General features: G+C 33.7%; 2 protein-coding genes across 2 annotated transcripts; both read left to right on the top strand.

The window, feature by feature from the left end:
• Positions 1-172: 172 nt before the first annotated feature.
• oxct1b (3-oxoacid CoA transferase 1b) lies at positions 173-13,084 on the top strand. Its single transcript, XM_056447131.1, has 17 exons — positions 173-351; positions 1,180-1,291; positions 3,796-3,886; positions 4,136-4,271; positions 6,014-6,163; positions 6,252-6,358; positions 7,189-7,249; positions 7,346-7,453; positions 8,000-8,114; positions 8,233-8,327; positions 8,416-8,464; positions 8,818-8,890; positions 8,979-9,054; positions 9,135-9,224; positions 9,571-9,651; positions 9,727-9,828; positions 12,769-13,084. Exons 1-17 carry the CDS (start codon positions 253-255, stop codon positions 12,802-12,804), a joined length of 1,581 nt encoding a protein of 526 aa, XP_056303106.1. The 5' UTR covers positions 173-252; the 3' UTR covers positions 12,805-13,084.
• Positions 13,085-14,434: 1,350 nt separating this feature from the next.
• c7b (complement component 7b) lies at positions 14,435-27,581 on the top strand. Its single transcript, XM_056447046.1, is given in 19 exon segments — positions 14,435-14,705; positions 15,883-15,935; positions 16,024-16,099; positions 17,647-17,788; positions 18,069-18,204; positions 18,291-18,383; positions 18,385-18,427; positions 19,713-19,847; positions 19,928-20,171; positions 22,362-22,475; positions 22,575-22,741; positions 22,823-23,051; positions 23,846-24,017; positions 24,136-24,223; positions 24,336-24,468; positions 25,176-25,364; positions 26,512-26,605; positions 26,687-26,868; positions 27,224-27,581. Coding segments are annotated over 18 exon segments (2,460 nt in total). The 5' UTR covers positions 14,435-14,705; the 3' UTR covers positions 27,394-27,581.
• The last annotated feature ends 61 nt before the right edge of the window (positions 27,582-27,642 follow it).

Below are 27,642 nucleotides of genomic sequence, written 5' to 3'. Positions count from 1 at the left end.
GCATTAACATTGATAAGCTTTGTCTTTAAGAGTATAGTGGGGCGTCATTGAGCGAAGAGTGAATGAATTGCTGTATTTGAATGTTTGTGTTATTAGGGGGTTCATTGATCTATAATGACACAGTCCAAAAGTACACCTCAAACTGTCCCGAAAACCCACCCTTTGCCCTATTTTAAAAGTGAGCAGGATCAATCCAGATCCTGTAGTAGACAGTGATTACTTTCCTGTAAAAAAGTTTAAAGTGTTCTGAAAATGTCATTTCAAAGATTTCTGTCTAGGTCAAATACTCTTCTCAGAGGAAGACTAATATCATTAAGCCCTCAGGGATGTATTTATATGCGGCATGGTAAGGTAAGTAACAGAGGTTTCATTTTGGAAAACAATCATATTTAATCTGTAAAGTAAACAAAAAAAAAAAAGAGTAATCGTATTCATTCAGGTTTCAGACATTCATTTTGAGTTTGAATGAGGTTTATTTGATTATGTATTCATTGTATTTTTTTTATAATAAACTGAAATCAAAATTTGGCAATCTTTGTCTTAATATCTTTCAATAAATTGGTAGATAATACAAATTAACCTGTTTTTTCAAATCTGTATGTACAGAGTATACACAGAGGAACAGATTAAAAATAGTTATATACATAATTAAATTAATTTATAGCTTTTAAATACACTAATTCCATTGCATCGATTTATTGTTTGAACTGCAGTGATGTTTGCACAGAATATCAGCATGTCCTTATGTCCACGTTGCGCTGACGGTTTGTTTGTGAGGCATGAATCTTGCCAATACGCTCATTTTATTGATCAGAAATAAAATCTGAAAATGTCTTTCGACCTTTCGGCATTTTTTATGTGTCTCTTTAAAGACTGAATAGCACGACATGTAAAATGAATGAATGATGAAAGAGTTTAAAATGAACATGAGGAATATTATATAATTCACTTTTAACTTTCAAACGTGACATTGAAGTTTGCTTTGAACTTCCTTTCAAAGAACTAAAGTTTTGCCAGATGCAAACAGCAATACTGTACTTACAGCACCGTGAGCATCAACACAGGTTCAAAGAGACATTACACAGTTAATATTTTATAAAGATACTCTGGTTAAAGTAGAACACAACATGCTTTTTTACTATAAGTACATCATGCTCTCACTGTCGCTTTGCTCCACAGGAATCCAACAGTGCTCATTTCTCAACATCCCAGTCATGGAGAGCCTGTTTTTATTCAGACCCTGTGGAGACCATCCAGGACATTCCTAATGGCTCCAAGCTTCTTGTTGGAGGTATAAGTGGGAGCTTAAAGGGATAGTTCACCTAAAGACATAAATGTACTCACTCTGAACTGGTTCCAACCCTTTATGAATTTCTTTCTGTTAAACACAAAAGAAGATAATTTGAAGAATGTTAAAGTTGATGCATTGACTTCCATAGTAGGAAAAACAAATGCAGAAGTAAAAGGTTACCGATTTCCAACTTAAAAAAAAAATAATCTTTGAAACTCAAACAGATTTGTGACTGAGTATGGCAGAATTTTGAGTTAATGCAGGTGACAAACAAAAAATACGCTCCACAAATGTGTCTCTTATACAGAGATAAGCACAAATAGTTCAAAACACACAGCAATGGAAATAATTGACAGACCAGAAAAAGTTATTATTGGTTGTACTGATTTTCCATTAGCATGTACATGCTTTAAGAAAAATGTTGATTTGTGCTTTACTAAAACTACCTACAGCATGTCTTCTAAACTTCAATCAAGAATATTATCATTTAGAGCTTTATTATTTTTTTTTTTTCTGGTCTGAAAACATGAACTATTTTATATTGATCTATTGTCTTTTACTGAAAATGACTGCTCTAATTTATAACTTTAAAGGCCCATTAATATATAAATTAAACATTTTAATCAAAACACGCCTATTAATGGCAAACCAAGTGCTCTTTCTTTATTTTTTCAAGCAGTGTAGTTTGGTACAAACTAAAATAATTGCTAAACAAATGTATGCAAATAAACTAAAGACATGCAGGTTTCACAAAGATATTTTAAGACCATAAAGAATGAAATTTCATGCTTCTATAGGGCTATGCTAAGGATATTTTAACGGTCCAGCTGAAAAAAAAAAATCTAATTAGGCATTTCTTAACTATGTCAAAACAAGCAGACCTTAGTTGTAAATATATATTTTTTTCAAAATAACATTAAAAACTCTTTATAAACTAAATGTATACACAGCAGACTGTTATAATATTAGTTATGAATAGTTTTGTTAAAAGTTTTATTGAGCTGTGTTGTTGGTGATTGGATGTGCGTTGGATCGATTGGGTAGCTTTACATGAACAAAGGAAAATAAGACCCATTTAAAATTATTTAAGACCTACAGGACAATATTTCAGTGAATTTAAGACTTTTTATGGCTTCAAGTTTTGTTTTCAAAATGTAAGACATTTTAAGAGTTTTCAAGACCCCGCGGATACCCTGAAAGAGATCATTTATTTGTAAACAGAAAAGAAGTGAAGTAAATAGAACTTAAGTCAATTTCAATTTCATTATACAAAAATATACACAATTAACAAGAAGAAGGAGAGTACAGTGCTGCAACATTTTTATTTTTATTTGTCTGTATAATAAAAATGAAAGATATTAAGCAATTGGTATGGGTTTTTTAATTGCTGTCACATTAATGTAAATGCACAGATCCAATGTTTCGATTCCTTATTCTCACAATTATTTGTGTTCACTTGAGACAAAACTGACTGCATTTTACATGAATATTCAACAAGACAGTTTTTTAAAATATAAAAATAGAGCAAAAAGAAAGTCAGATAAACAAAGCATATATCTAGTAGCTAAAATAATATTGTCAATAGAAAATGGTGTCGCGGACGCCGCCCTCTCTATGGACTCGCCGGCCCTGGATGCCAGCCACAGCACAACGGCTCCAGTGCTCTCACCACACACCAGAGCCAATTCTGTGAATGGGTATAATTGGGAGGTCATAATTGGTCAGGGCTGATGGAGCGAATTTGACCAGGACACCGGGGTTACACCCCTACTCTTTGCCGTGGGATTTTTAATGACCACAGAGGGTCAGGACCTCGGTTTAACTTCTCACCCTAAAAACGGTGACAGTATAGTGTTCCCTTCACTTTACTGGGGTGTTAGGACTCACACAGACCACAGGTTGAGTGCCCCCTGCTGGCCTTACAAAGACCACTTCCAACAGCAACTTAGTTGTCCCATGTGGTCTCCCATATAGGTACTAACCAGGTTCAGCCCTGCTTAGCTTCATTGAATAACCTGTCTTGGGCTGCAGAGTGATTTGGCTGTGGCATACAGCTGTAGCTAGCAAGTTAATGTCCCTAGCTTTTTTTCTGACCGCTCTATTCTTTTGTCCTATAACAACATTCTGTGAGCATATTTTCCTACATTAGCCTTATTAGTTTGACCTGGGCACTTTATTTTTAATGTTCACAACAAGCGCAGTGGACCCAACATGATGTACCAAGTCACTTATAAGCCAAAATATATATTTAGTAGTTCTATTAATAAAAGTAGCTATATTATTAAAAGAACATTTGGTTAAGTATATCACATAGAAATTACTCAAAGTGTTTTAATCAAAACACTGTCCGCCTCTGCCTTTCTGTGTTTACATTTGTGCACAGTCCTATCTGATCAGTTGTTCATACAGCTAAGTGGTATTTCCTTTGTTGTATAGATAGAACATAATGTGTCCCCAAGCGATGTTGTTGTGTGTGCGTTTAATTTCCCCCTTTTCTCTCCCAGGCTTTGGTTTGTGTGGGATCCCGGAGAATCTAATCAGCAGCCTGCTGAAAACAGGAGTAAAAGGCATCACGGCTGTGAGCAACAATGCTGGGTGAGAGAGATTCCTAGTGAACATGTCAATAAGGGGATGTAATTCTTCCAGACAATTCCCTGATGTGCTCGATGTTGACAAAACTTTCCTGTCTTGTACTATTAAACTCAAAAAAGGGCTGGTAAATAATCTGATGAGGTCAAAAGACAGGAATACTGCACACTTGGGAATCCAGTTTTAGAGTAACACAAGCGTATTATGTGATTTCATGTGTGACTGATATAACTAAGAGAGTGTTTGTGATTTCAGGGTTGACAACTTTGGCCTGGGCATGCTTCTGAAAAGCAAACAGATAAAGCGCATGATATCGTCATATGTTGGGGAAAACGCAGAGTTTGAGAGGCAATATCTTTCAGGCGAGCTGGAACTAGAGCTTACACCTCAGGTAGATCAATTCACTTATCATTGTTTACATGCTCCATGTCTTTTTAGTTTAGGTAAGTCTGTAGATTAGAATGTCCGCTTTACTTAACTTTTTTTTTAGCAAAACAAAAAACAAACAAACAAAAAAAAAAACAGATTACCAGAAGAAATCCACTGAAATAGAATCTTGTCAACACAAAACATTTTGTGACACATTAAAAGATCTGATTTAAGGATCACAGGCAAAAAATACTAACTTATTATCATTTTGAATCTTTATGCTTTCTTACTAGCCATCTAAATTGGTTTTACCTATTTGTTTTTACTTGCACTTAAAGGGATAGTTCAACCAAAAGTGAAAATACTATCATCATCCAATCACCCTCAAGTGGTCCTAAACCTTATGGGGTTTTTTTGATACTGTGAAACACAAAAGATGATATTTTGAAGAAAGCTGGAAACCTGTAACCATTGATCTCCATAGTATTTATTATTTCTACTATGAAAGTCAATAGTTACAGGTTTTCAGCATTCTTCAAAATATCTTTTTTTTTGCGTTCAACAGCAAAACCCCTTGAGGATGAGGAAATAGAATGTAACTTTTAATTTTTGTGTAAAATAAATCTCTTGAATATGCATCATTTTGTAGATGTAATATGACGCAGGCGCCTTTGACCTTCATGTACCTGCAGTCTAAACAATCTTCAAAATCGTTCATTGCAAACTACAATTCATGGTGACTTTTGATATTATTTGTTCATACAACTACAAGTACAAATAAAATATTCACAATGCTGTCATTGACCAAATAAGTTGTTGACTGTAAATATAAACTTTTTTTTTTTTTTTTCAAATTACTGCAGCAGACTTTTAAAAAGACAGAAGGCACCAACTTTCCTTTTCATTCAAATGTATAATGGTTTGGGAATTGATGACACAAGGCTAAGGTTTTCTAGCAGATTTTTGCCTAATCTGACATAATAACTTGAACTGAATTAAACTTGAACAGTCAGTGTTTGTTGTAGCACATGTAGACTTGATTCAGCCCACAGACTTAGAATGAAAAGCTTAATCTCGATGGCACCCCCATATAAAACACAACAGAGGTTTGCTTATCAGTCAATCATGAAATGACTGGTTTTTGAGAACACAGTGTCCATCTTTGCATGCATAAACTTGTCTTTCATGAAGGGAAAACACTGCAAATATTTTATTTGTAGGCTACTTTTTTACCAATTAAAGTAAATAGTTAATGAAGAAATAATTACTACTGTGTCTAGTAGTATTTGTAATAAACTAAGCTGACATTAGAAAGTATGTAGGCCTTGTTTAATGGCAGTTGATACAATGTAAACCTTTTTATTTGAACCTTATAATGTTAACCTTAATTTTGGTCAATTGGTCAATCACGAGTTAATTTTGAGGTATGTAAACAAAAACAATGGTCCCAATTTATTTCCTGTTTTACATTTTTAATTTCTACAGCTTCCGAGAATCCAAAAAGAGCCACATAATGATAAATAATGTTATGATAGATATTTTAACATTATGACTGAATTGCCTCTTGCTACAGTAATGAAATAGTTTGATAACAAGCGAGAAATGTTCATGGGCCACACTTAAATGGTCTTCAATGTTTGGCGCCATCTTGTGACTCAAAAAAAAAAACATTTAATTAAGGGCTTCACGCCAGGCTGTCTGCTGGTAGGCTTGAAGGATGTGCATTACTCCTTACGTAAAGTGTTACTAACTGTTGTATGGCAGGGCACATTAGCAGAGCGGATCCGGGCAGGTGGTGCAGGAATCCCAGCGTTTTTTACTCCCACCGGATACGGCACTCTCATCCAAGAGGGCGGCTCACCCATTAAATACAACAAAGATGGCAGCATTGCCATTGCAAGTGAAAGAAGAGAGGTGTGGTAAAACATATTACTTTCTAAAACATACTGTCTCCGCAAAAAAATTATATGTGCCCCTAACATCTTTTGTTTGTTTGGCCCAGGTTCGAGAGTTTAATGGCAGGCATTATGTCATGGAAAAGGCCATCACTGGTGACTTTGCTTTGGTAAAGGCCTGGAAATGTGACAGAGCAGGAAATCTTATTTTCAGGTAAAATATTCATATTAAAATAATTTAATTTATGAAGCGTTAAAATCATGTTCTTTTCTTAGCATTGCTGTAATATTTAGTCTTTTCCGCAATAGAGATCTTAAATAAGCCTACTGTCCACAAGGGGTCAGGCTTCATCTGCTTATAAAGTAGTCATTTAGGCATTTCTCCGTGTCTTCCACTTATTTTGGCAAAATGTACTTGACTTTACTGGTGGAAGTGTTGATTGATTGATTCATTTTTGATTTGATTGATTCAGCACTTCATTGAAATGCTGTCAGGGACATTGTTTTAGTTATTGTCTTCATGTTGGAGTTTATTTATTTATTTATATACTTTTTTAATGTAATGTATTATCTTTTTTAAGCTGTCACTATTATTTATTTATTATTATAATTTCTATCTATTACTATTTTCTATTTATTTTTTGTGAATGTAAATATTCTAAGTAAATGTTATATGTTTACAGTGCATCCAGAAAGTATTCATATCGCTTCACTTTTTCCACATTTCCACAAGGCTGTGAATACTTTTGTACATGTGATTTTTCAGGGTTTTTATTTTTAATAAATTTGTAACAATTTAAACAAATCCCTTTTTACATTGTCATTATGGGGTATTGTGTGTAAAAAATTGTGGAAAAAGTGAAGCGCTATGAATACTTTCCGGATGCATTGTATACTATGTTTATAAAACCTTTAATAAAAACACAGTTTAAAAAAAAGGAGAGAGAGAGAGAGATAATGTTTTGATTTGGATAAATAGTTCATAATCAATACATTATAAAGCAGTGCTGCTATTGCATTATGACTGTTGTTATTTTTATACAGGAAAACAACCCGCAATTTCAATCAGCCTATGTGTAAAGCAGCCAAAGTCACCATAGTGGAGGTTTGTGACCTTTCAGTTTGATATGAGCTGTGCAACATTTACTGGAATACTGTAAACTCATCTAAAAAAAAACGATAATGCTTTTTTACCTTGTAGGTCGAGGAAATTGTTGATATTGGAAGTTTTAATGCAGAAGACATTCACATTCCTGGCATCTATGTAGATCGCGTGGTGAAAGGAGCCAGCTATGAAAAAAGAATCGAGGTGAGAAAGACTGAATAATCTGTCTAATAAACATCTTTTAAACAATCCAATGTGATAGATTGACAAAAGATAATAATAATAAAGGGATCACTTAAACAAAACAATGTAACTCCAAGTGTTCCCTTTATTTTTTGAGCACATTAGATATTACACATGTATATACGTGTTACATTACATTAACATTAACCCTATTGGTAAACAACTTCAAATTCAGAAAGTCATTATTTGAGAATATTTACAAATAAAGTAAATTAAATATTGCCCAAAGTAATGTACAATAACATATTTGATTACACAGCATATAATGGAAAAATACACCATTTCTAACAGCAAGAAATTATTTTCAGCTATGTAAGATGAACATATTAAAATTTTGCTGAACATATTAAATTGTTATGGCCTAAAAAATGTTGTGATCCATGATGATGAAGAGTAGCACATTAAAATAACTAAAAATGCAACCTTTTGGGGAAAGAAAACCTAAAAAGACAATGACTTTTGTCACCAAATGCACCTGCAATTGTTTTCAAACATTTTTTTTTTCAGAAAAGGTTGGTTCAGTCAGGCAAGGAGGAGAAGCCTAAAGTGAAACAGGAGTCAGACATAACCCGGGAGAGAATCATCCGGCGAGCTGCACTGGAGTTTCAGGATGGCATGTATGGTATCCTTCAGTAGCCAGACAACATACTGTATATCACTGTCGAAATTATCAATAATAATATAATAGATTAGACTGTTTTTAACAGTCTTGTTAACACACACCTTGACAAAGTTCCCAGCTAATCTTGGCATTGGGATCCCTATGCTGGCCAGCAATTACATTAGTCCCGATATCACTGTGCACTTGCAGAGTGAGAATGGAATTTTAGGACTGGTGAGATTTTTTTTTTAATAGATATCATGAGTGAGTAAATTTATATCACATTCAATCCCCAATACCACCATTATTTTTGCTCATTTAGGGTCCTTATCCAACAGAGAGTGAAGTGGATCCTGATTTAATTAATGCTGGTACAGTGACTAATTCTTTTATGTGACTAATTCAGTGACTAAATCTTTTATGTGTATCATATTTAATAGTCTTAATATATATAAGACACACAGTCAACACCATATTTGTTATCTTTGATTTACTATTAAGATCTTCATTCAGAAATAAACAGTCAAGTTTCAAAAAACTACCTATAATATAATATAAATATGATCTTACAACATTAGAATGTTAAAATTAAATTAAATATTACGATTAAAATGTCGGATATTAAAATTAATTTGTTTAATTCTTTTAAAATTTGAGTAAAGAATAATGATAATAACAATAAACCCTGTGAACATATTTTCATATCTCTTAATATGTTATTCAGGTAAGGAGACAGTAACCGTTTATCCAGGAGCTGCATACTTCTCCAGTGATGAATCCTTTGCCATGATCAGAGGGTGAGTGTTCAAATACATCTGTCAACAAAGATTACAGACCCAACTACAATAACTTTAGCTTCTGCCTCTTTTACACCCTTTTGTTTAGCGGTCACATTGATCTGACCATGCTGGGAGCAATGCAGGTTTCCAAGTATGGAGATCTGGCAAACTGGATGATCCCAGTATGAGTTTCATACTCGATTTTGTCTTATCATTCAGTGTGTTTTCGCTTGCTTAGTCTGACATGTATGTGTTTCACTAGGGTAAAATGGTGAAGGGGATGGGCGGAGCGATGGATCTGGTGTCTAGTGATGCAACAAAAGTAGTAGTCACTATGGAACATTCTGCCAAGGTAAACAGCCTAAATCTGTACTCTCTCATGCTTACCGATATAAAGGGATAGTTCACACAGGAATTAAACTTTTGTCATTTTTTACTCACTTTCTACTTGTTTCAAACCTGTTTTGAGTTTTGGTATTCTGTTGAACACAAAAGAAGATATTTTGAACAATGTTAAAAACCAACCGCCATTGACTTCCATAGAATTTTATCCTACAATGGATGTCAGTGGCTACCAGTTTCCACCATTCATTTAACAGAAAAAAATTAACTCATAAAGACCTGGAATTACCTAAGGGTGAATAAATATGTTATGTTAAATCTTTTTGTCACTAAAATGTGTTTTCTTATATTTAAAGGGTGGGAAGCATAAAATCTTAGACAAGTGCACACTTCCTCTGACTGGAAAACAGTGCGTTGACCGTATAATCACTGAAAAGGTCAGTAAAACGTATTTCTGAGATATATGCTGTCTTTTATAGTAATGACAGACAGTGTGATGTTTCTTGTTTTAGGCGGTGTTTGATGTAGATAAGAGCAAGGGTTTGACTCTCATTGAGATTCTGGAAGGATTGACACCAGATGACATCAGAGCCTGTACCGGGACAGAGTTTGAGGTGAGGCTCACAGGCTCTGTTTATTATTAAATAGGGCGACTGCTATTACGATACCAGTTAGAGTGAAAACCAGATAAAGTTAGTCAAAACCAGATAGAGGGTTTTTGATGATCTTATCGCAATTGTATGACACTTAATATAAATGTAAACAAAAGGCAGTTGAAGATGCAATCAATTGAATGTGGTTGAAAATTTTCAAAAGGTCAAAAAAGACCAGCAACTCTCTGTCTTACCGATCTAATACTTAAAGTGCTCATTAAATCAGAATTTACAATGTTTATTTTTCTAGTCTGAGTTAATCCACTGGAGAAAAAAGGATTTGGTAATCTTAAATGAAAATCTGACCATTGCTTCCACTATGGAATGGCAGTCTTTCTCTGATGATGTCAGTTTGACGGCTTGGATTATAAATTCTAAGCTACACCCCTTTAACCATTAGTTTGTTGCGAGCGAAAGGTAAGAGGAGAACTAGTGGCCTGTCACAATAATCAATATATCGACTTATTGCACAACACATGGACATGACCTCAATCATTTTTAATGATGCAATATATATCGCCCATACATAAAAAACAATTCTAGGAACATTTTAGCCAATTGTGCAACATCTCTATTGGAGATGTCAGTATGGTTAAAGAAACACTATAGTATTTAGTAGTAGATATCGCAGCCTCTGTTACCTTTTTACCTTGCACTTTTTTTGTTAACATTTATTATTATTTATTTAGGATTTGCGTTTTCACATTCTGATTCCAATGACTTATTATTAAACTGTTAAAATGACTTAAATATTCTTAAGAATGAAATATTATGTGTTTGAAAGAGTGTATTTGCATTGTGATGATATTATATTGTCATTCTGGCATTATATAATGAACGGCATAAAATGAAATTAAAATGACAATAATATTGTTTATCAATATATATTAGTGCAATATATCGTACAACAAAAAATAGATATTGTGACACACCTAGGAGTACAAAATGAAACTCAGCCCCCTACTCAATATTTAGTTGAATTTAGAAATATTTCATCATATTTAAATAAAAGTCTGCAGCAACTTTCGATTCACACATCAGCCTATCCACGGGGTCTCAAAGTCTTCCATTTCAAAAACAATATTTTAGGCCTTTAAGACTTAAAATCACTTAAATATTGTGTTGTAGGTCTTCAATTGTTTTAATCAGCTCTTAAATTTCCCATTTCCATCTAAAGCTACACCTATCCAATCACCAATAGTCCATCTTAAATCTTTGTTTAAAGTTACCTATTGAGGACACTGACCTTTACAGACTGCTGTGACTGCATTTACTTTATCAGTTTTTAGAGGCTGCATGATGGCGCAGTGGGTAGCACGTTCGCCTCACAGCAAGAAGGTTGCTGGTTCGAGCCTCGGCTGGGTCAGTTGGCATTTCTGTGTGGAGTTGCATGTTCTCCCCGTGTTCACGTGGGTTTCCTCCGGGTTTTCCAGCTTCCCCCACAAGTCCAAAAACATGTGATATAGGTGAATTGGGTAGGCTAAATTGCCCATAGTGTATGTGTGTGAATGAGTATGTGTGGATGTTTACCAGTGATGAGTTGCAGCTGGAAGGGCATCCGCTGTGTAAAACAAATGCTGGATAAGTTGGCGGTTCGTTCTGCTGTGGTGACCCAAGATTCATTAAGGGACTAAAGCGAAAAGAAAATGAATGAATATAGTTTTTAGAGCTTGACCATTTTTTATGTTGAAAAAAAAGTGTTTGTGTACAACTAAAGTTAGCTTGTTTGACTTATTATTTGTAAATTATGAGTACAAATATCTAAATTTGATTTTCTTTTATGAGAAAAGTACAAATCTTTTCCACTGGTCATTTGGATCAAACCTTTTAAAAAGCCCTGTAAAAGTCTGACATTTAATTCTTAATGGTCTTGAAAATGTCTTGACTTGGTGAAACCTGCCGCAAGCCTGATTATGTTTAATTGTTGAAGCACACTAGACAGATGGGATTTAAACTTTGCTGTCATTTTAGTTTGAAAGGATGGATGGATGGATGGATGGATGGATGGATGGATGGATAGATGAATGGATAGTCTCCTACCAGTTCTAACGAACACAAACCCACTGCTGCTACACTTTATATAATTTTATGTTGTCCCCTTTCATGTTCATATGTAAATTGGGCAAGCTTATATTTCAGTAGCTATTAGAAAAAAAAAAAAAGACCGTCAGAATACAACAGCAATAAACAGAAATGTTTTCCTGGTTCATGTGTCGCCCACTAAAATGCATTAAAGGTGCAAACCAGGCTACAATTACTAAAGCACAACATGTTTACTAAACTGATGAAGTGTGTTCATTTTAAATATTGTTTTTCTGGGAATGTGTTAGTCATAACTGTTGAATTACTTCAGTAGGAGCTATGCTGAAGAGGTAAATGTGATTAAAAATGAGTCATCCTGTAAACGAGTGTGTGCATTTGAAACGGTGTTTCGTAACCCTCTCACATCAGCAAAATGAATGATGTGTGCAAAGTATCTAGTAAGTCAACATCACATTTACATGTTTCATTTTATACATCTTACATGTAATTTCATTTGGCATTTTACATTCATATAATCTTTGATTTCCATACTAAATCATAAGCATTAGCCATTAAAAGCAAGTAAATGAAAACACATGATCAGGGCTGATTATATCCTGTTGATCCGTTAAAAGTGGAAAAAAACAAACAAACTGGGTGACAATCATGGCAAAACTGCAGTTTGCAACATCTGCACTGCGGATATTATTAACTTAGAAAATTTTGCTCAAGCGCTACAATTTACTAATCAGACTAATTAATAACACAGTGCATTGAAAATATTAAAAGTTTTACTCCAAACTATTCTTTCTCACTTTAACCAAATATTTAGTTGAAAATGTTTGTGTACAGTATATCTGTTATTCTGGTGTTTTTCAGGTGTCTCAAAACCTACGACCGATGCAGCAGATATGAGGATTTGTAGCGCTGGGCTTCTGTCAGTCTGCTGAGACACAGCCAGATGGAGACAGAGGGCTGGACTGCACACCTTTGAAAAATGTTTTTGTATTTCTGAATGTGGTATAAAAATTGTTATATGTCACAGTGATTAAAATAGGATATTCGTGTACCACATTGCTTTAAAAATACAAAGGGAAAGAAAAGATATTTGTTCTTTGTTTTGGTCCACTAAATATTATATTAGGGTTTGTGAATTCATGAGAAGAAAAATAGCAGTCAAAATAAAATACTTTAAAAAATGTTTTTATTCTTTTTGGCCTCTTGATTTTTGAGCATACATAAACAATAGATATTCTTAAACACAGTGTATTAAATAATACAAAATAACCATATTATGAGTATTTTAAAACATAAGTATTAACAATACAAGTATAATTAATAAGTTGAATTTTTGGAATCTGATTGCATAATCAAGATTATATATAACTAATGGTCAAACCTAATGGTACTTGCATGGAAAGAAATGATACTTTACAATAAGGTCGTATTAATGTGTTAATGCGTTAATGCCTTAGGACATGAATTAACAATGAACAACACATCTGTTTAGCTTTATCCTAATAGCATTCTTAATGTTACAGTAGCTTACACATATTCTAATCTATCTCTTTACTTTAATGTCTACTTACATTAATGTTTACACATACATACATTTTTTATTAATGGATTAGATAACATGAACTAACAATGAACACGTTTATTAAGCAATACAAAATCTTCGTTAATGTAAACTAACGTACATAAATTGTAATGTGCTAGTTAATACATTAGTTTACATAAATAATGAACAATGACTAGTGAGTTCAGCACTATACAATCTTCTGGAAAGCTAAATTAAAAAAAAATTAGGATGAAAGTTATGAGAACTAGAAAAATTAAGTTATAAGAACTAGACAAATTAAATTGGGGCAACGAGAAACATTTTATTGTGTTAAGTAGAAACAAATAAGTTGAGCTAGCTACAAAATATTAGTTGGAGCAACTACAAAGCTGATAATGTAAAGAGATGTATTAGAATATGAGCGTTAACTCTAACAAATTAAAATATTCATTATATAGAGGTCTGATAACATTTTATCCAAATTTTAAATAAAATATGTAAATAAATAAAGCATTTACTAAACAATGAATGTTTTTGATCCAAGACTTGAACATGGTAACCTTAAAATAAAGACAAACCAAACATTTTCAATGTTTATACTGAATACTGTATATCTCTAAATGTCAGTTTCTTTTAATTGTTCAAAACAAAAGTTAATCAGCACTAAATAACGCAGCTGTGCTATTAATATACTTGATTTGTTTACTTCTATATCACAACTTGTAATACAGTCATTTGCCTTGTCAGCACAGTCCTTTCTTTCACTACTATATAGGATGCTGCTCACTATTATGTAAACAGCAATCCCATGGACGTCCTGAATCACAGAACAAAGCTGTATTATGACAAACATACAGAGCATTCAGTGGATGTTTTGACCCCATGTTAGTCAGTGATTGGTCAACGACCTGAACAACAAACATTGCACAATTCAAAAAAACAGAGGACAAACCAGTTTCACCATCCTCATTACAATGCAAAATAAACCCCATTTATTTCCCAGAATAACAGCAACAAGAACATACTCTCACTGCTTACTGAAATCAAGCAATTTATCGCATATTGTGAAAGGCTGGCAGCAGAAATAAAACTGGCACAGTAAGCATGAGGAGGCGGCAGTGAATGTCCAGCAGTTGAGTCACACTGGGAATTCCTTTCTGTGCTATAATGACGTCAAAATCAATGTAAGAGCCCCAGTATATGAGCAGGACCATCATTGCTGACCTGTACATTCTGCAGCATCTACAACATTAGGGTAAGGAGCTGTTTATGCAGAAATTTAATATATTCGAGATGTAGAGAATTAAAGTCATGGCCAGATTTAGTTTTTAATGTTAATAGTTTTAATATATTTTTGGAAGTTGACCTAAAAATTCAAAAGAAATCTATTTAAAATTAATAGAAATGACTAAAGCTCATGTCAAAATAACTAAGACCTAATGTGAAATTGAAACTGAAAGTGAGTCTGTGACATAACACAAAAAAATTCAATTTCCGTGTAGTTGAAACAACTATTAGCCTATTATTGTTGTTTAACAGAGCAAAGACGTTTTACACAGTATTTTTTATTGTATTTTGTTTCTGAAGAAAGTTGTCTTTAATTTAGATTGGCAAAAAGAAAAATTATAATTATAAAAGTCTACATTCTAGATTCTTAAGACAAACAGAACAAACCACTGTTGTTTAATGACTTGCCTAATTAAGCTTAGCCTTTAATTGAACATTCTTCTTGCAAAATAACTAGTAAAATATTATGTGCTAATTAGTTATTAGAAATTAGTTATTAAACCTATTATGTCTGAAAATGTGTTGAGAGAAAAACTTCCCCCCTTTAAACAGCACTAGATAAATAGCAAGAAAGCTGTTTCAAGCAGCTTTTGTGAAAACCAAAAATGTTAAAATATGTTTATATGCAATATAAATGTTTTTTCATCATGTTACAGAATTTTTCCTAAAACATTCATGTAAAATGACTGTAAATTAAAGTAAGTATTGTACTTATTAAAATATTCCAAAGAATAAGTAACACTAAATGTTGTTTTACAAAACTTCTTGCTGACAAATATAGGTAAATCTTAGTGTTTTGAAGAATAATGACTAGGAATAAATATTTGTAATGACAAATATTTACAAATATTTACAAGTTTAAAATTGCACTATGATCCTTAAATAGCATTTTAATATGTCATCAAATTATTATTTTTTTTTTTTTGGTATGCTTACTATTGCTAAACTTATATTGTTTTTTGTTTTTTAGGGTTTTCTAAAAGTCGTGCTTAAAATGTATGAGTTATAGTCATTAACAGACAGCATTATTGTAAAGACTCCCTTGAAAACTCCCTTTCTCACATGTAAAAAATTGAAATCTATTTAATAACATTAACAAATACTTTAATAAAATATTATTAATATATAACACTGGTGTTTTTCAGATGTACCCTCAGTCCACTTTAATATTTCTTCTCACGTTTCTGCCTTACATTTGGTGAGTTCTGCTTGAAAACATCATTGTCTGCATAGGTTATGCTGGATACTTTGCATCTATTTAACTTGGCATACTGTTGTTGTGAAAGGTGTGAGCAGCCATTAAACTGTAGGTGGGGACCGTATGGAGACTGGTCAGAGTGTGACGGTTGTACCAAAACACAGGTACAAAAAAAGAACCTTATTTATACCTTTTGAAGATGCTGCAGGTGAATAGAGTAATTTTTTTTTGTTTGTTTTAATATGCAAATGAGGCATCATTTAATTATTACCACTAATTTAAATTTGGAAACATTTAAAGACCAAAATCTGGATGATGTCAGGTTCATTTGTATGGGTTTATTTTTTTGACATAGAGTCAATAATCTTTACAGAATGCATTTTGGGAATTTCTCTTTATCATTATTCAGATAGTACTCGAATAGCCAGAAGAAAAGCAATGTCATAAATTTGGATATTAAGAAAAAGTACATAATTATATAGATTCTTAATAAATAATCTCTAAGTTAAAACCTTCAGAATATAAATATCTATAAAATTGTCAAGTTTGCGGCATGTAAGTGCTGCTAAATAGAGATTTATGGCTCGATGCTTTTCTTGAGGACAAAAAAAATTATGATTCTAAGAAACAGCTGTATGTATGAAATTGAAATTAAAGGTATAGTTCACCCATAAGTAAACATTTACTCACTATAAAGTGGTTTCAAACTGTTATGCCGTTTGTGGTAAATACAAAATAAGATATATTAAAATATTTTGTAAACCTGTAATACTTGAATTCTGCAGTAGGAAAAAATACTATGGAAGTCAATGGTTACATACAGGGGCAGATTTAACCAATAAGCAATGTACGCGGCCGCTATAGGGCCAAAGGAAATCTGAGGGTCCCAAAATAAATACCTAGAAGTATAAAATTATTCATTCATTTTCCTTCGGCTTAGTCCCTTATTTATCAGGGGTCACCACAGCAGAATGAATCGCCAACTATTCCGGCATATATTTTACTCAGTGGATGCCCTTCCAGCCACAACCCAGTACTGGGAAAAGTATAAATTATACCTATATAACAAAGTTTTCTATCGCATTTTGTACAGCGGGGGTATAAAAGATTTAATTTGAACGTAATTATTACATCTGTGCAAATGTGTCCCCCGCCCTCAATCATGGAGCAGTCCAGCAGTCAAATCAGTTTTAAAAACCTAAGGAAGAAAATAACATTTATTTTCAGTTTAAGAAAACACATAATTTAAAAAGTCTTACAAGATGCTATACATCTCATTATTTAACATTAAGATCAAATGTAAGAAGATTGAGTGACATAAAAAAACAGCATAATAAATTAAAGTACAAAAGGTGCATTTTTTGTGCCCCAGTGACCGGAATTGCTTAAGGCCTCCAAATTACTAAATCCACCCCTGGTTATGTTTCCAACATATTTCATATCTTCATTTGTTGTTGTTGTTGTTGTTTGCTTTTGGGGGAGGGGGTGAAATATTGCTCAGAAATTAAAACGTTTAGCATACTGTAATTGAATTTTACAGACAACTATAACTAAGTGGGTTTTGGATGTTGTCTGTACACGAAGAAAATAGTAAAACATTTTATGAAAAGCCTAAAAAAAGCTTTAATACTGACAAATACATGTTTTTATCTTCAGGAACTAGCGTGCTAGCCACAACTACATGACTTGCCGTGATTTTTTCGTCTCTCAGGTTCGAGTGCGTCAAGTAGAGACGTTCCCTCAGTTTGGCGGGAAGCCTTGTACAGGCGAGGCCATTCAGAAACAAGCCTGTTTACCGAAGAAAAGCTGCCCTCTACAGGCAGGATGCGGAAATAGATTTCGCTGCACGTCTGGTGAGTCTGTGCTGTGATATTTAGAAGGCCTATTTGTGGACGAAAGCCAAGTCAGTTTAGAGCAGGGCTGTCCAAACTCGGTCCTAGAGGGCCTTTGTCCCGCAAAGTTTAGTTCCAACCTTTATCAGATACACCTGAACCAGCTAATCCAGCTCTTAATAGGCTTTCTAGAAACATTCTTGCAGGTGTGTTAAAGCAGTTGGAGCTCAAATCTGCAGGACATCGGCCCTTTTGGGCACCTCTGGTTTAGAGTTTTGATTGTTGGTTTGTTTGTTCATAGGTCAGTGCATTAACCCCTCTCTGGTGTGCAATGGAGATCATGACTGTGAAGATGGTTTGGATGAACAAGGCTGTAGTGGCTTTATAGTGTGTGATAAGCAAAAGCCACCACCAAACTCAGACCTCACAGGAAGAGGGTACATTATATGTGTTTTATGCTGGCTGTACGTTACTGTAAATGATGATATAATGCCATATAGTGACTATATTTGGCTTCCAATAGGTTTGATGTGTTGACGGGTGAGCTGAGAGCCGGTGTCATTAACACTCGTAGCTTTGGTGGACAATGCAGGAAGGTTTTCAGTGGAGACCACAGATTTCTTCAGACTTCCACAAAATCTTCTCAGATACAGCTTTCAGGTGAACATTTTGAGCATGTGTATAATCATAGAAAGGTTTTTCTGGATTTTTTCACCTCAATCATATTATTCAGGTCATAATAATGCAGAGGAAAAAAAGTCTAAAGGTAAAAGTTAAAAACTGCCAGATTTTTAGTTTATGTTACACATTTCTTATTTGAATTTTATTCCCAACATTGCTAGAAAAGTAACAATTGTGGGATATAAACTCAATCAACAAAGTCAACATTAATATAGAATAATAATAGTCACAACTGTGAGGAATAAAGCCAGATTTATGATAAAAATGTCACAAATTATGAGAAGTAATAATTTACTCACTATTTACTCATCCCATAGTGGTTATAAAAATGTATTAGTTTCTTTCTTTAGTTGACACAAAATAAGATATTTTGAAGAAAGCTGAAAACCTGTGATTCCATAATAGGAAAAAACAAATACTTAAAGTCAGTGGTTACAGTTTTCAACTTTCTTCAAAACTATCTTCTTTTGTGTTCAACAGAAGACATAAAAAATGTCAGAATTGTGGGATACAAACTTGTATATCTATTTCTAATAGAAATATGCAATTCTGCGCAATCTATAATAATGACTTTCCATCTTAGAACTCGATCCTGCAAATTTATCGTACAATTTTTCAATTTATATCACACAATTTAATGTCCAAACTAGAAGAATGTAAATTTCACAATTGTGCAGTACACACTCAGAATCTTTAGGAAAATGCTGGACAAAAGAGCGATTCTGACCGAGTGGAAGTCCACGACACCTCTTAAGTTGTTTTAAATGGTTAGCTGAAATGGTTCTTTATGGTATTCTAATGGTTATGATTCTCTAGATTCGGCAAACACAACATGTATTATAAAATATGGGGCCCCTCTTTAGATGTATATGATAATAATGTCTCTGTAATTATTTTTTTTCTGTAATATTTTTTTCTCTTTTCTTTTTACATGTCATTTTATTTTGTTTCTCATTCCATTAGTCTGGCTGATATTTATTTTTGATGGTGCTGTATAATTGCTGTATTGTTTGCTAGTGTTTTGGTGCATGTTTTAGTTGGTATCAGGTAATAACACTGAGATAATTTTGTTAACATATATACATGATGTTCTCTATAGGGTGTTGTGTTTCATAAAAACTTCTATAAATAAAGTAAAAATAAATAAATAAAAAAGAATTGTGAGAAAAAAGTGTACATATGTTGCAATTACTTAATTTACTATTAATATTTAATTATCCCCCCCTCTCCCTCCCCCTATAATATAAACTTTTTTTTCTTTCAGGTCAGTGTTGAAAATGATTTCACTGATGACTACTATGACAGTTCCTGGTCCTACATGAGGGATGAAAAGCAAAGAAGGATCATTAGGGGAGGCCATGATCATAAAACCTTTCATAACCAACTAAAACAGGACAAGGTAGCAATGCATCCATTATATTAAACAGTATAAAAAGCTTGCTATAAGGATATATTTAAAGTGTTTGTTCTGTTTTAAAGACCTATCACCTGTTGATAATAAGAAATGAGGTAGAAGTGGCTCAGTTCCAGAACAACGCTCCTGAATACCTGCCTCTGTCTGAAGATTTCTGGAAGGATCTATCAGCTCTGCCCATCACATATGAGCCGTCAGCCTATCGACTATTCATACAACGATTTGGTACTCACTATATGGAGGAAGGATCTCTGGGAGGCCAGTATAGGGCACTGCTGGAGCTGGACGCAAATTATATGATGGAAATGAGTATGTGTTAACTTTCTTTTTTTCTCTGGTAATATTAATTGTGAAATAATAGGGTATATAAACTGCATTACAAGTAGCGCGAGTTACACAATATTACTTTCAAAATTAATAATATTTGAGTATTTTTTGAAAATGTAATGCAAGTTACTTTTTAGTTTAATTAATTGGCTTTTTAAAAAATTGATTTCTGTCAGCACCAGTGATGTAGTGGTTGATGCGTCAACACGTGGACTCCAGTGCTCACGGCGACCAGACATTAATTTTCGCCACGCGCTCCTGTGCCGATCCTTCTCTTCTCTCTACTCCCCATGCTTTCCTGTCAAAACTCTCTACTGTCCTATCCATTAAATGTGAAAACCCCAAAAAAATAATTATTAAATAAAAATTGATGAATTAAAATTAAAGTCGTCGCGATGAAGCATGCAGTCAATGAGAGAATGTGTTCATTATTGGGAACGCATCAAAGAAAAAGAAAAGGGGATTGTCTCAATAAGACAGTGATTTTACTTAGGACAAATAGTGCAAAAGCAGCAAACACATTGCTTTAAACTGTCATTAATCTGTATGTAGAGCATGTATAGCTCTGGGGTCAGGAAGGTTTCAGATACCATAATCCTAAAAAAAATAGTTTTTTTTAAGTTAAATGGAGGTGTAGGTTAGACAGTGTTTTGTTCATTGCAGAGCTCCTGTATTTAAAAAAAAAAAAAAACTTTTGAAAGAGATCAAGCCTCAGCCAGGTAATAAAAAATTATGCTAAAGTAACTCAAAAGTAACATAATGCATTACTTACAATAACAAGTAACGCAACTAGTTCCTTTTTGGGGGAGTAACTCAATACTAATGCATCACTTTCAAAAGGAACTTTCCCCAACACTGGTGGTTAATATGTGTTAGAATGATGAACTTGAGGGACTTGATGTGCTTACAAAAATGTATCTTTATCAGTCCAATCCATCTCTTGCATGTATTAGGTTTTATAAGCTTAGGTTTTGTTTGATGAATGCCCTTAATGTTTTTATCTATTCCATAATTTATATTTAATCCTTTTCTGTTTCATATTTGATTAGAATTTAGGCTTCTGAATTATGAACACTCACAACTTTTATAAAACCATCTACTGGGTCAAAGATGAAAAGGGGGTTATATACAAAAATGAAAGATATATAGGCAAATTTGAACAATAATCATTTATAAGTTACTCTATTAATAGACTCCATTTAAGGGTCACAATTCAGCTCCAAATGACTAAATTGTAATTTTAAATATTTATATTTTGCTAGCATATTTCAAATCGTTGGACTTTACTTATTTATCAGCATAAAATTTTTATATTATTTAAAATATAAATTTAGTGGTATGATCACTTATGGGATATGTTTTAATGACAGGCCCCATAAATATATCTACAATACATAATGCTGACAGCATTATATCATAACATTATTTCATCTTTTTTGACATTTTATTTTATTCAAGTGATTTAATGCATTAACATTTCTTGCATAATATATGCTTTTTTGTATATAAAATAATTTTATGAACATATTTTGATTCAGAGATAAATATCTTACCATTGACCCTTCTGTCATCTAAGTCAGTGGTTCCCAAAGTGTGGGAATGGGTCGCTTGATGATTTCCAAAAATCTAATTAATTTGATTAAACTATTAGAATTACTATAATTTATCCATAACCTACTGAATAAAAAAAATAGCAGTTTATAGTTTTATTAAAAAACAACATGCAAATAAAAAGCCATCAACCTTTCAATTTTTTTTTTTTTGTGACCCCTGGGGTGATTACGTTATATTAAAGACACAGGGATTTAACAATTGATTTTATGGCACCAGGTTAAACTTCCTGACAACTTTATGGCACTCATGTACATTAAAAATAAACAACTAAACACAGAGGATAGTCTCCGAGTGGCGGTCTCCAAAATTAAACAATTAATAGACTTGGGCCTATTGGTATGTGTAGGCCGCTCTGTGCAAGGCTTATATATTTATAACCTCAGAAAATATTGAGGGTCACGAGTTACTGGCATTGTTATTTTGGAGGTTGCGGGCTGAAAATTTCTTTATACTTTTCTATATCATGTCAATATCCTTTCGGTGTAATTGTTAGACCTTGTACTGTGAGGCATTTGTGTATGTTTCATTCTGCTTAACTTAATGTCCTTTTTAATGCAGGTAGAACAGAGACGGATTTCCACCAGTGTATTACCCGTGTGAAGCGGCGTCTCTTCTATAAGAAGAAAACAACCAAGTGTGTGAAACTGATGAAGACCATTGAGAATTTCAGTGGTTAGTAGTACAATATTACTGATGCTCTGAAAAATTATTATCAGTAAGGTTGTTTATGAATTTAGATTTGAACGTGGAACCCTTTAAATTGTGTTACAGAAAACAGAAACCATAAGATGCCAATAAAAACAGACATTATAGGAGGAAATAGCGCTTTTATCGCTGGCCTTAGTCTCCTAGACTTGGAAAACCCTGACAATAACAAACAGATGTACACAAAGTGGTCTGGGTCAGTGAAGGAGTTCCCTAAAGTAATAAAACAGAAGGTATGTCAGACCCAAGGCATTAGAAATATGTACTTACAAGTATAGAGTAAGTATTTATACTATGGTGTGTCCATTTGTTAGTTGAGGCCGCTGCATGAATTGGTCAAAGAAGTGGCATGTGCAGGACTGAAGAAAGTCCACCTGAAGAGGGCACTAGAGGCCTATCTGGTGGAGCAGAGTCCCTGTCACTGCAGACCCTGTCAGAATAACGGCATGGCTGTGCTCAGTGAAGGGGTTTGTACATGTGTGTGCAGGCCGGGAACCAGTGGTAATGCCTGCCAGAATGGCCATGTGCTTGGAGAACAACCAGGTAGGAGTTAATAAACTTTTGAAGTCCGTATGAAAGTAAAATGAAAGTTTTTTTGGTGTTGGTATCAATATTAGTATTAGTATTAAGATTATCCAATATCTACAGTGCTCCGAAACAAAGACACAATTATCATTAGAAGATTTAGTGTTCCTCACCTTTGTCATTATGGGTCAGTGATTTTAATGACATCACTTTTGCACTTCAGCTAATGGTGGTCATATGTTTCAGCAAATCAAATGCCCTGTTAGTATTATAATTATCCATTAGGTTATTCATCTGTTAGTATTAAGGTTATTCTTTAGCTATTGTGCCAAAACAAATGCAAAATTCTCATTAGAAGATTTAGTGAGATACAGTTCCTCACTGCCGTCATCACTTTTGCACTTCAGCTTATGCTCATGTTTTGACAAATCATATGCCCACTAGTATTTAAAGCGTCCCGCCCCTACAAGATAAAATGGGCCACTTATTATAAGAAACTCGCATTTTAAGTGAGTCAGTAATTGATTTAAGAACATCTGAAGTGATTCAAACTAGTCATTAATTGCTTATAGGAGCTTTTTAAATGGTCAAATATATATTATCTTTTTTTTTTTCTTATATTTGACTATTAGATTTGTTCAGGAATCAAAATCACTGGTTGTGCTTCTTGACTTCGATTTTCTTCAAAGATCTGGTTTGAAAGAGTCGTATGTTCGGGAATCAGAGAAACTGATTCAGAAATAATGAGTGCAGTTAAATTGTTGAACATAACCTGCCTGTTCATTGTGTCTGAAATGTGTCATGCTTTACAGGAGTGATTGAAGGAGGCTGGAGCTGCTGGTCTGCCTGGAGCAGCTGCTCTCACGGTCAAAAGTCAAGGACGCGTTCATGCAACAATCCTATGCCAAGGAATGGAGGCAAAAATTGCATTGGAGAAACCATAGAGCGCCGAAGCTGTGAGGAGCCTGATTTCGAACACCTCAAGTGAGGATGACAATCTATATAAAAAAGAAATATATATAAAAAAGGAAGACTAAAAATTCTGACTTCAACTGCATATATTAGTGTACATTCATGACCCTTTTTCTTCTCCATACTCAAGAGTCTTGGAGCCCCATTGCTTTGATCCCACACTGACACCAGTGAAGACATGTAAAACTCCCCCTCCTTTGGTTAATGGGTTTGTTTTGGTAAGTATCTCTCTATTCAAGGCAAATGAAGAGGGTGTGGGAATACACACTCTAATGAAACCTCTTCAATACACAAAACTCACATCAAGCATGCATTCCATCATGTATGCAGGACCCAAGAGACATCTATACAGTGGGCAAAAAGATTGAGTACACCTGCGCAGACGGATACGATCACATTGGCAATCCATTCGCTGAATGTACAGAAAACCTGACCTGGAGGATATCTCCAATGGAGTGCAAAAGTAATTGAAATTGCTCAATGTATTATTTATGTTGACAAAATTTTCTGGGTAGTTGCCAAATAAAAAAAATTGTTAAGGCATTTGCTAGGAGAATAATTATTAAATCAGGGTTATACATGCAATTCATAAAGCCTCTTTTTTAGCAACATTAGGTTAATCAGAATGGCCACAGTAGAGTTTAGTTCAAAGTCTTACTAATGAAATATTAAATATGTTCAGTTCTAACAGTTCAGAAAAGTATTATTATCCATTAGTAAGGTGTAATAACTAATTAGACATATAGATATAAAATGATAAATGTACTTTTGTCTAATAAGAGCTAGTATTTAATAAATACTAAATAATTGGCATAAGAGTATAAATACTAATTTAATAATTAAGTAGCTTTTCACTGGGATTAGTATCTGAAAAATGAATACTAGTGAAAAATCGGAGATGTACCAGTCAATACTGAATAGTTGATATTAAGGAATTTAGTTAAGAAAGTATCTGATCAAGATCTGCTATTCACCAGCATCATGTCGACAAACTAGGCAATTCAAATGACACTATTATCATAGTTAAATTATAAAGAATATCTGAGACTAATAGAGATCTGGTTATACAAATTATTACATATAACCCATTTAATGCAATTCTGTGTTTTTAAATCATTAAATTAGGCAATTGTTGTGAAGTTTTTTTTTTTGTGTTTGTATATTTACCAGAATCAGAGTGTGATCCTCCAGCTGTTCTCAGCAATGTGATTGTCGCGCCCTTAAAACAATCATATCGTATCGGTGATAGTGTGACCCTCTCATGTCCAAGCGGGATGCAGAAAGATGGTGAAGGAGAATTCAGATGCCGACTTGGTCTCAGCTGGTATCCAGATCCTAAGAGTGTCCGTTGCAACCCAGGTAAACTCCTATTAAAAAGCAAACAAATGCAGTGCCCAACATATTGGCACCCTTGGTAAATAAGATCAAAGAAGGCTGTGAAAACTTTAATATTATTGAACATTTTGGTCTTTAGCACAATCTGTTATATGTATAATTTAATCTAATCATTTGAATCCATTATTAATGCGACATAATGCAAAATACCTGATAGGGAGTATTTGATTTTGTTACTAATTGTTGTTTAATTTAAAACAACATTTAAAGTTTAAGCTACTTTAAACTTAATATTACTTTTAAACCTTAAGCTATGTAAAACTAAGAACTAAATAAAACTACTTTTAAACTTTAAGCTTCTTAAAACTTTAAAACTTTCTTAAAAACTACTTTAAACCTTCAGTCTAAGCTTTCTCGAGCCAGCCTAAAAATTGTCTTGAACATTTTAATTGTTACTAAAATAAACTATTTACGATATTTTGTGCAGTTTTGTCATATTATTCTTTTTAAAAAGTAAATGAGAAATTCACAGTAACAGTTGATAAATAATTAGCCTATATTTTTTTTTTTACAAATTAATAAGAATAATATCATGCCTCAGTGCCTTCCAGAGTTTCCCGGCAGAGCAAGTGAAATCAAGTTACATGCTTTTTCTATCAGTACTTTAAAGGTTGTTATACCCAATGTCTTTTTATAAATGATGTAACAGAGTTGACCAGAACATAGGGACAGAAACAAAGTTTAAGGATTTACCTAAAGCCTAGAAGAGGACATGTGCTAAATATTTAACAAGACACAGTTCAAGTGGACAAAAAATCTCCAAAAAAATCACAACTGGAGAACTGCAAAGGTTAGATGGGTCATGGGATTAGAACATAGGTCTCAAACTCAATTGAACTTGATGTGTCTTGATTCTAGAATACCTTGATTAGTTGGATCAGTTGTTTTTGTTTAGGTTTGGAGAAAACCAAGGGCTGCAGCCATCCAGTAATTAAGATTGAGACCTATGGATTAGAAAGTCTCACCACAAACATCTGCAAGCTTCTTCAATTTTTTTGAAAATGTATTGATCAAAAGATCCAGCTTCACAGTCTTCTTTCTCATATTTATCAAACTAGTGGAGTGCCCTAAATATGGCTTTAATTATGGCTAATATAATATTTTTCATTAGTGGAAGCAGTGCCCACCCAACCAGGCCTCCTCTGCAAACCATGGGAAAAACCAGGGACTGGTCAGTGTGTTTGCAAAATGCCTTTTGAATGCAAGTAAGTGCATTAATTATGGTATTAAATATATGAAAAAAATCACACGAAAGCAGCATGTATTAATGTCACATCTCTGACCAGGACGTCTCTCCACGTTTGTGTCTCTGTGCGTCCGGGCCGGGTCAACCGAATGAGTGTCTGCCAGCTTGGGGCTCTGCAGTGTCTGGGGCAAACCTTTACTTTGCTGCAGGATAGTGCATGTACTTGGCCAGAAACCAAATTCACATCCTGTCAGGACTGCCATCAGTGGGAGACATGCGATGGTAACACAAAAAACAATAACAACTTTCTCATATTGATCATTGACACAGTGCACTTTGTGTGCAACTATAATAATTACTTTACACTAATACCGTACATAATGTGTTGAATGCTCAAATTGTATGATAATTAAACATTTCCTAACTAAAATGTCTATCAATAAAAATATCCAGAGACTTCAGTGTTGACAGACGAAAAAGGGAATAAAAAATCGAATACAAGAAGAATATTTGTAAATATTGCGACCATATTTTCCACAGTTAATCATTTGTTTTTCTCATACATAAGTAATTAAGTAGAAGTTTTTTGCTTCAGAGATTACAGTGTATGTAAAACTGTATTTAAATGTGTCCCCAGGTTCGAAATGTGACTGTAAGGACCCTGAGGACTGCTCTGATGACTCCGCCCATGTGTGTGTCTCTCTGATGGGCAGAGCTCCTGAGATGATGTCAGAATGTGAGACAGGAGCTTGGAGATGCAGAGGGAAAGAGATGAAAGTGCTCAGAATTGGAGACTGTCAGTCATAAAGTATTTTTTTCTATTGTTTGGTGCAGCTCTATGATGTTTTTTACTATAATATATAAAAGACATGTTTTCACTTTACAAATAAATATTGTAAATAAGTGCACATTTGTTACATAAAGTGTTCTTAGATTGTGGGCAATGACAAACAGCAAAACATTTCAGTATAATTAACAGAAATAGCTTATTTATAGTTATTTCTGACATGCCAGAAAGTAATTATTTTAACGTTCAACTTTAACAGATGAAAGAGT

The sequence above is a fragment of the Danio aesculapii genome, chromosome 21, assembly GCF_903798145.1.
Source record: "Danio aesculapii chromosome 21, fDanAes4.1, whole genome shotgun sequence".
Lineage (NCBI taxonomy): Eukaryota > Metazoa > Chordata > Actinopteri > Cypriniformes > Danionidae > Danio > Danio aesculapii.
This window is presented reverse-complemented; position numbering and strand designations above follow the sequence as displayed.

Coding starts and splice junctions, on each gene's coding strand:
- oxct1b (XM_056447131.1), top strand. CDS start 253: ATGTCATTTCAAAGATTTCTGTCTAGGTCAAATACTCTTCTCAGAGGA. Junction 1,292..3,795: donor CTCCAAGCTTCTTGTTGGAG/GTATAAGTGGGA, acceptor TTTCTCTCCCAG/GCTTTGGTTTGTGTGGGATC. Junction 9,829..12,768: donor GTACCGGGACAGAGTTTGAG/GTGAGGCTCACA, acceptor GGTGTTTTTCAG/GTGTCTCAAAACCTACGACC.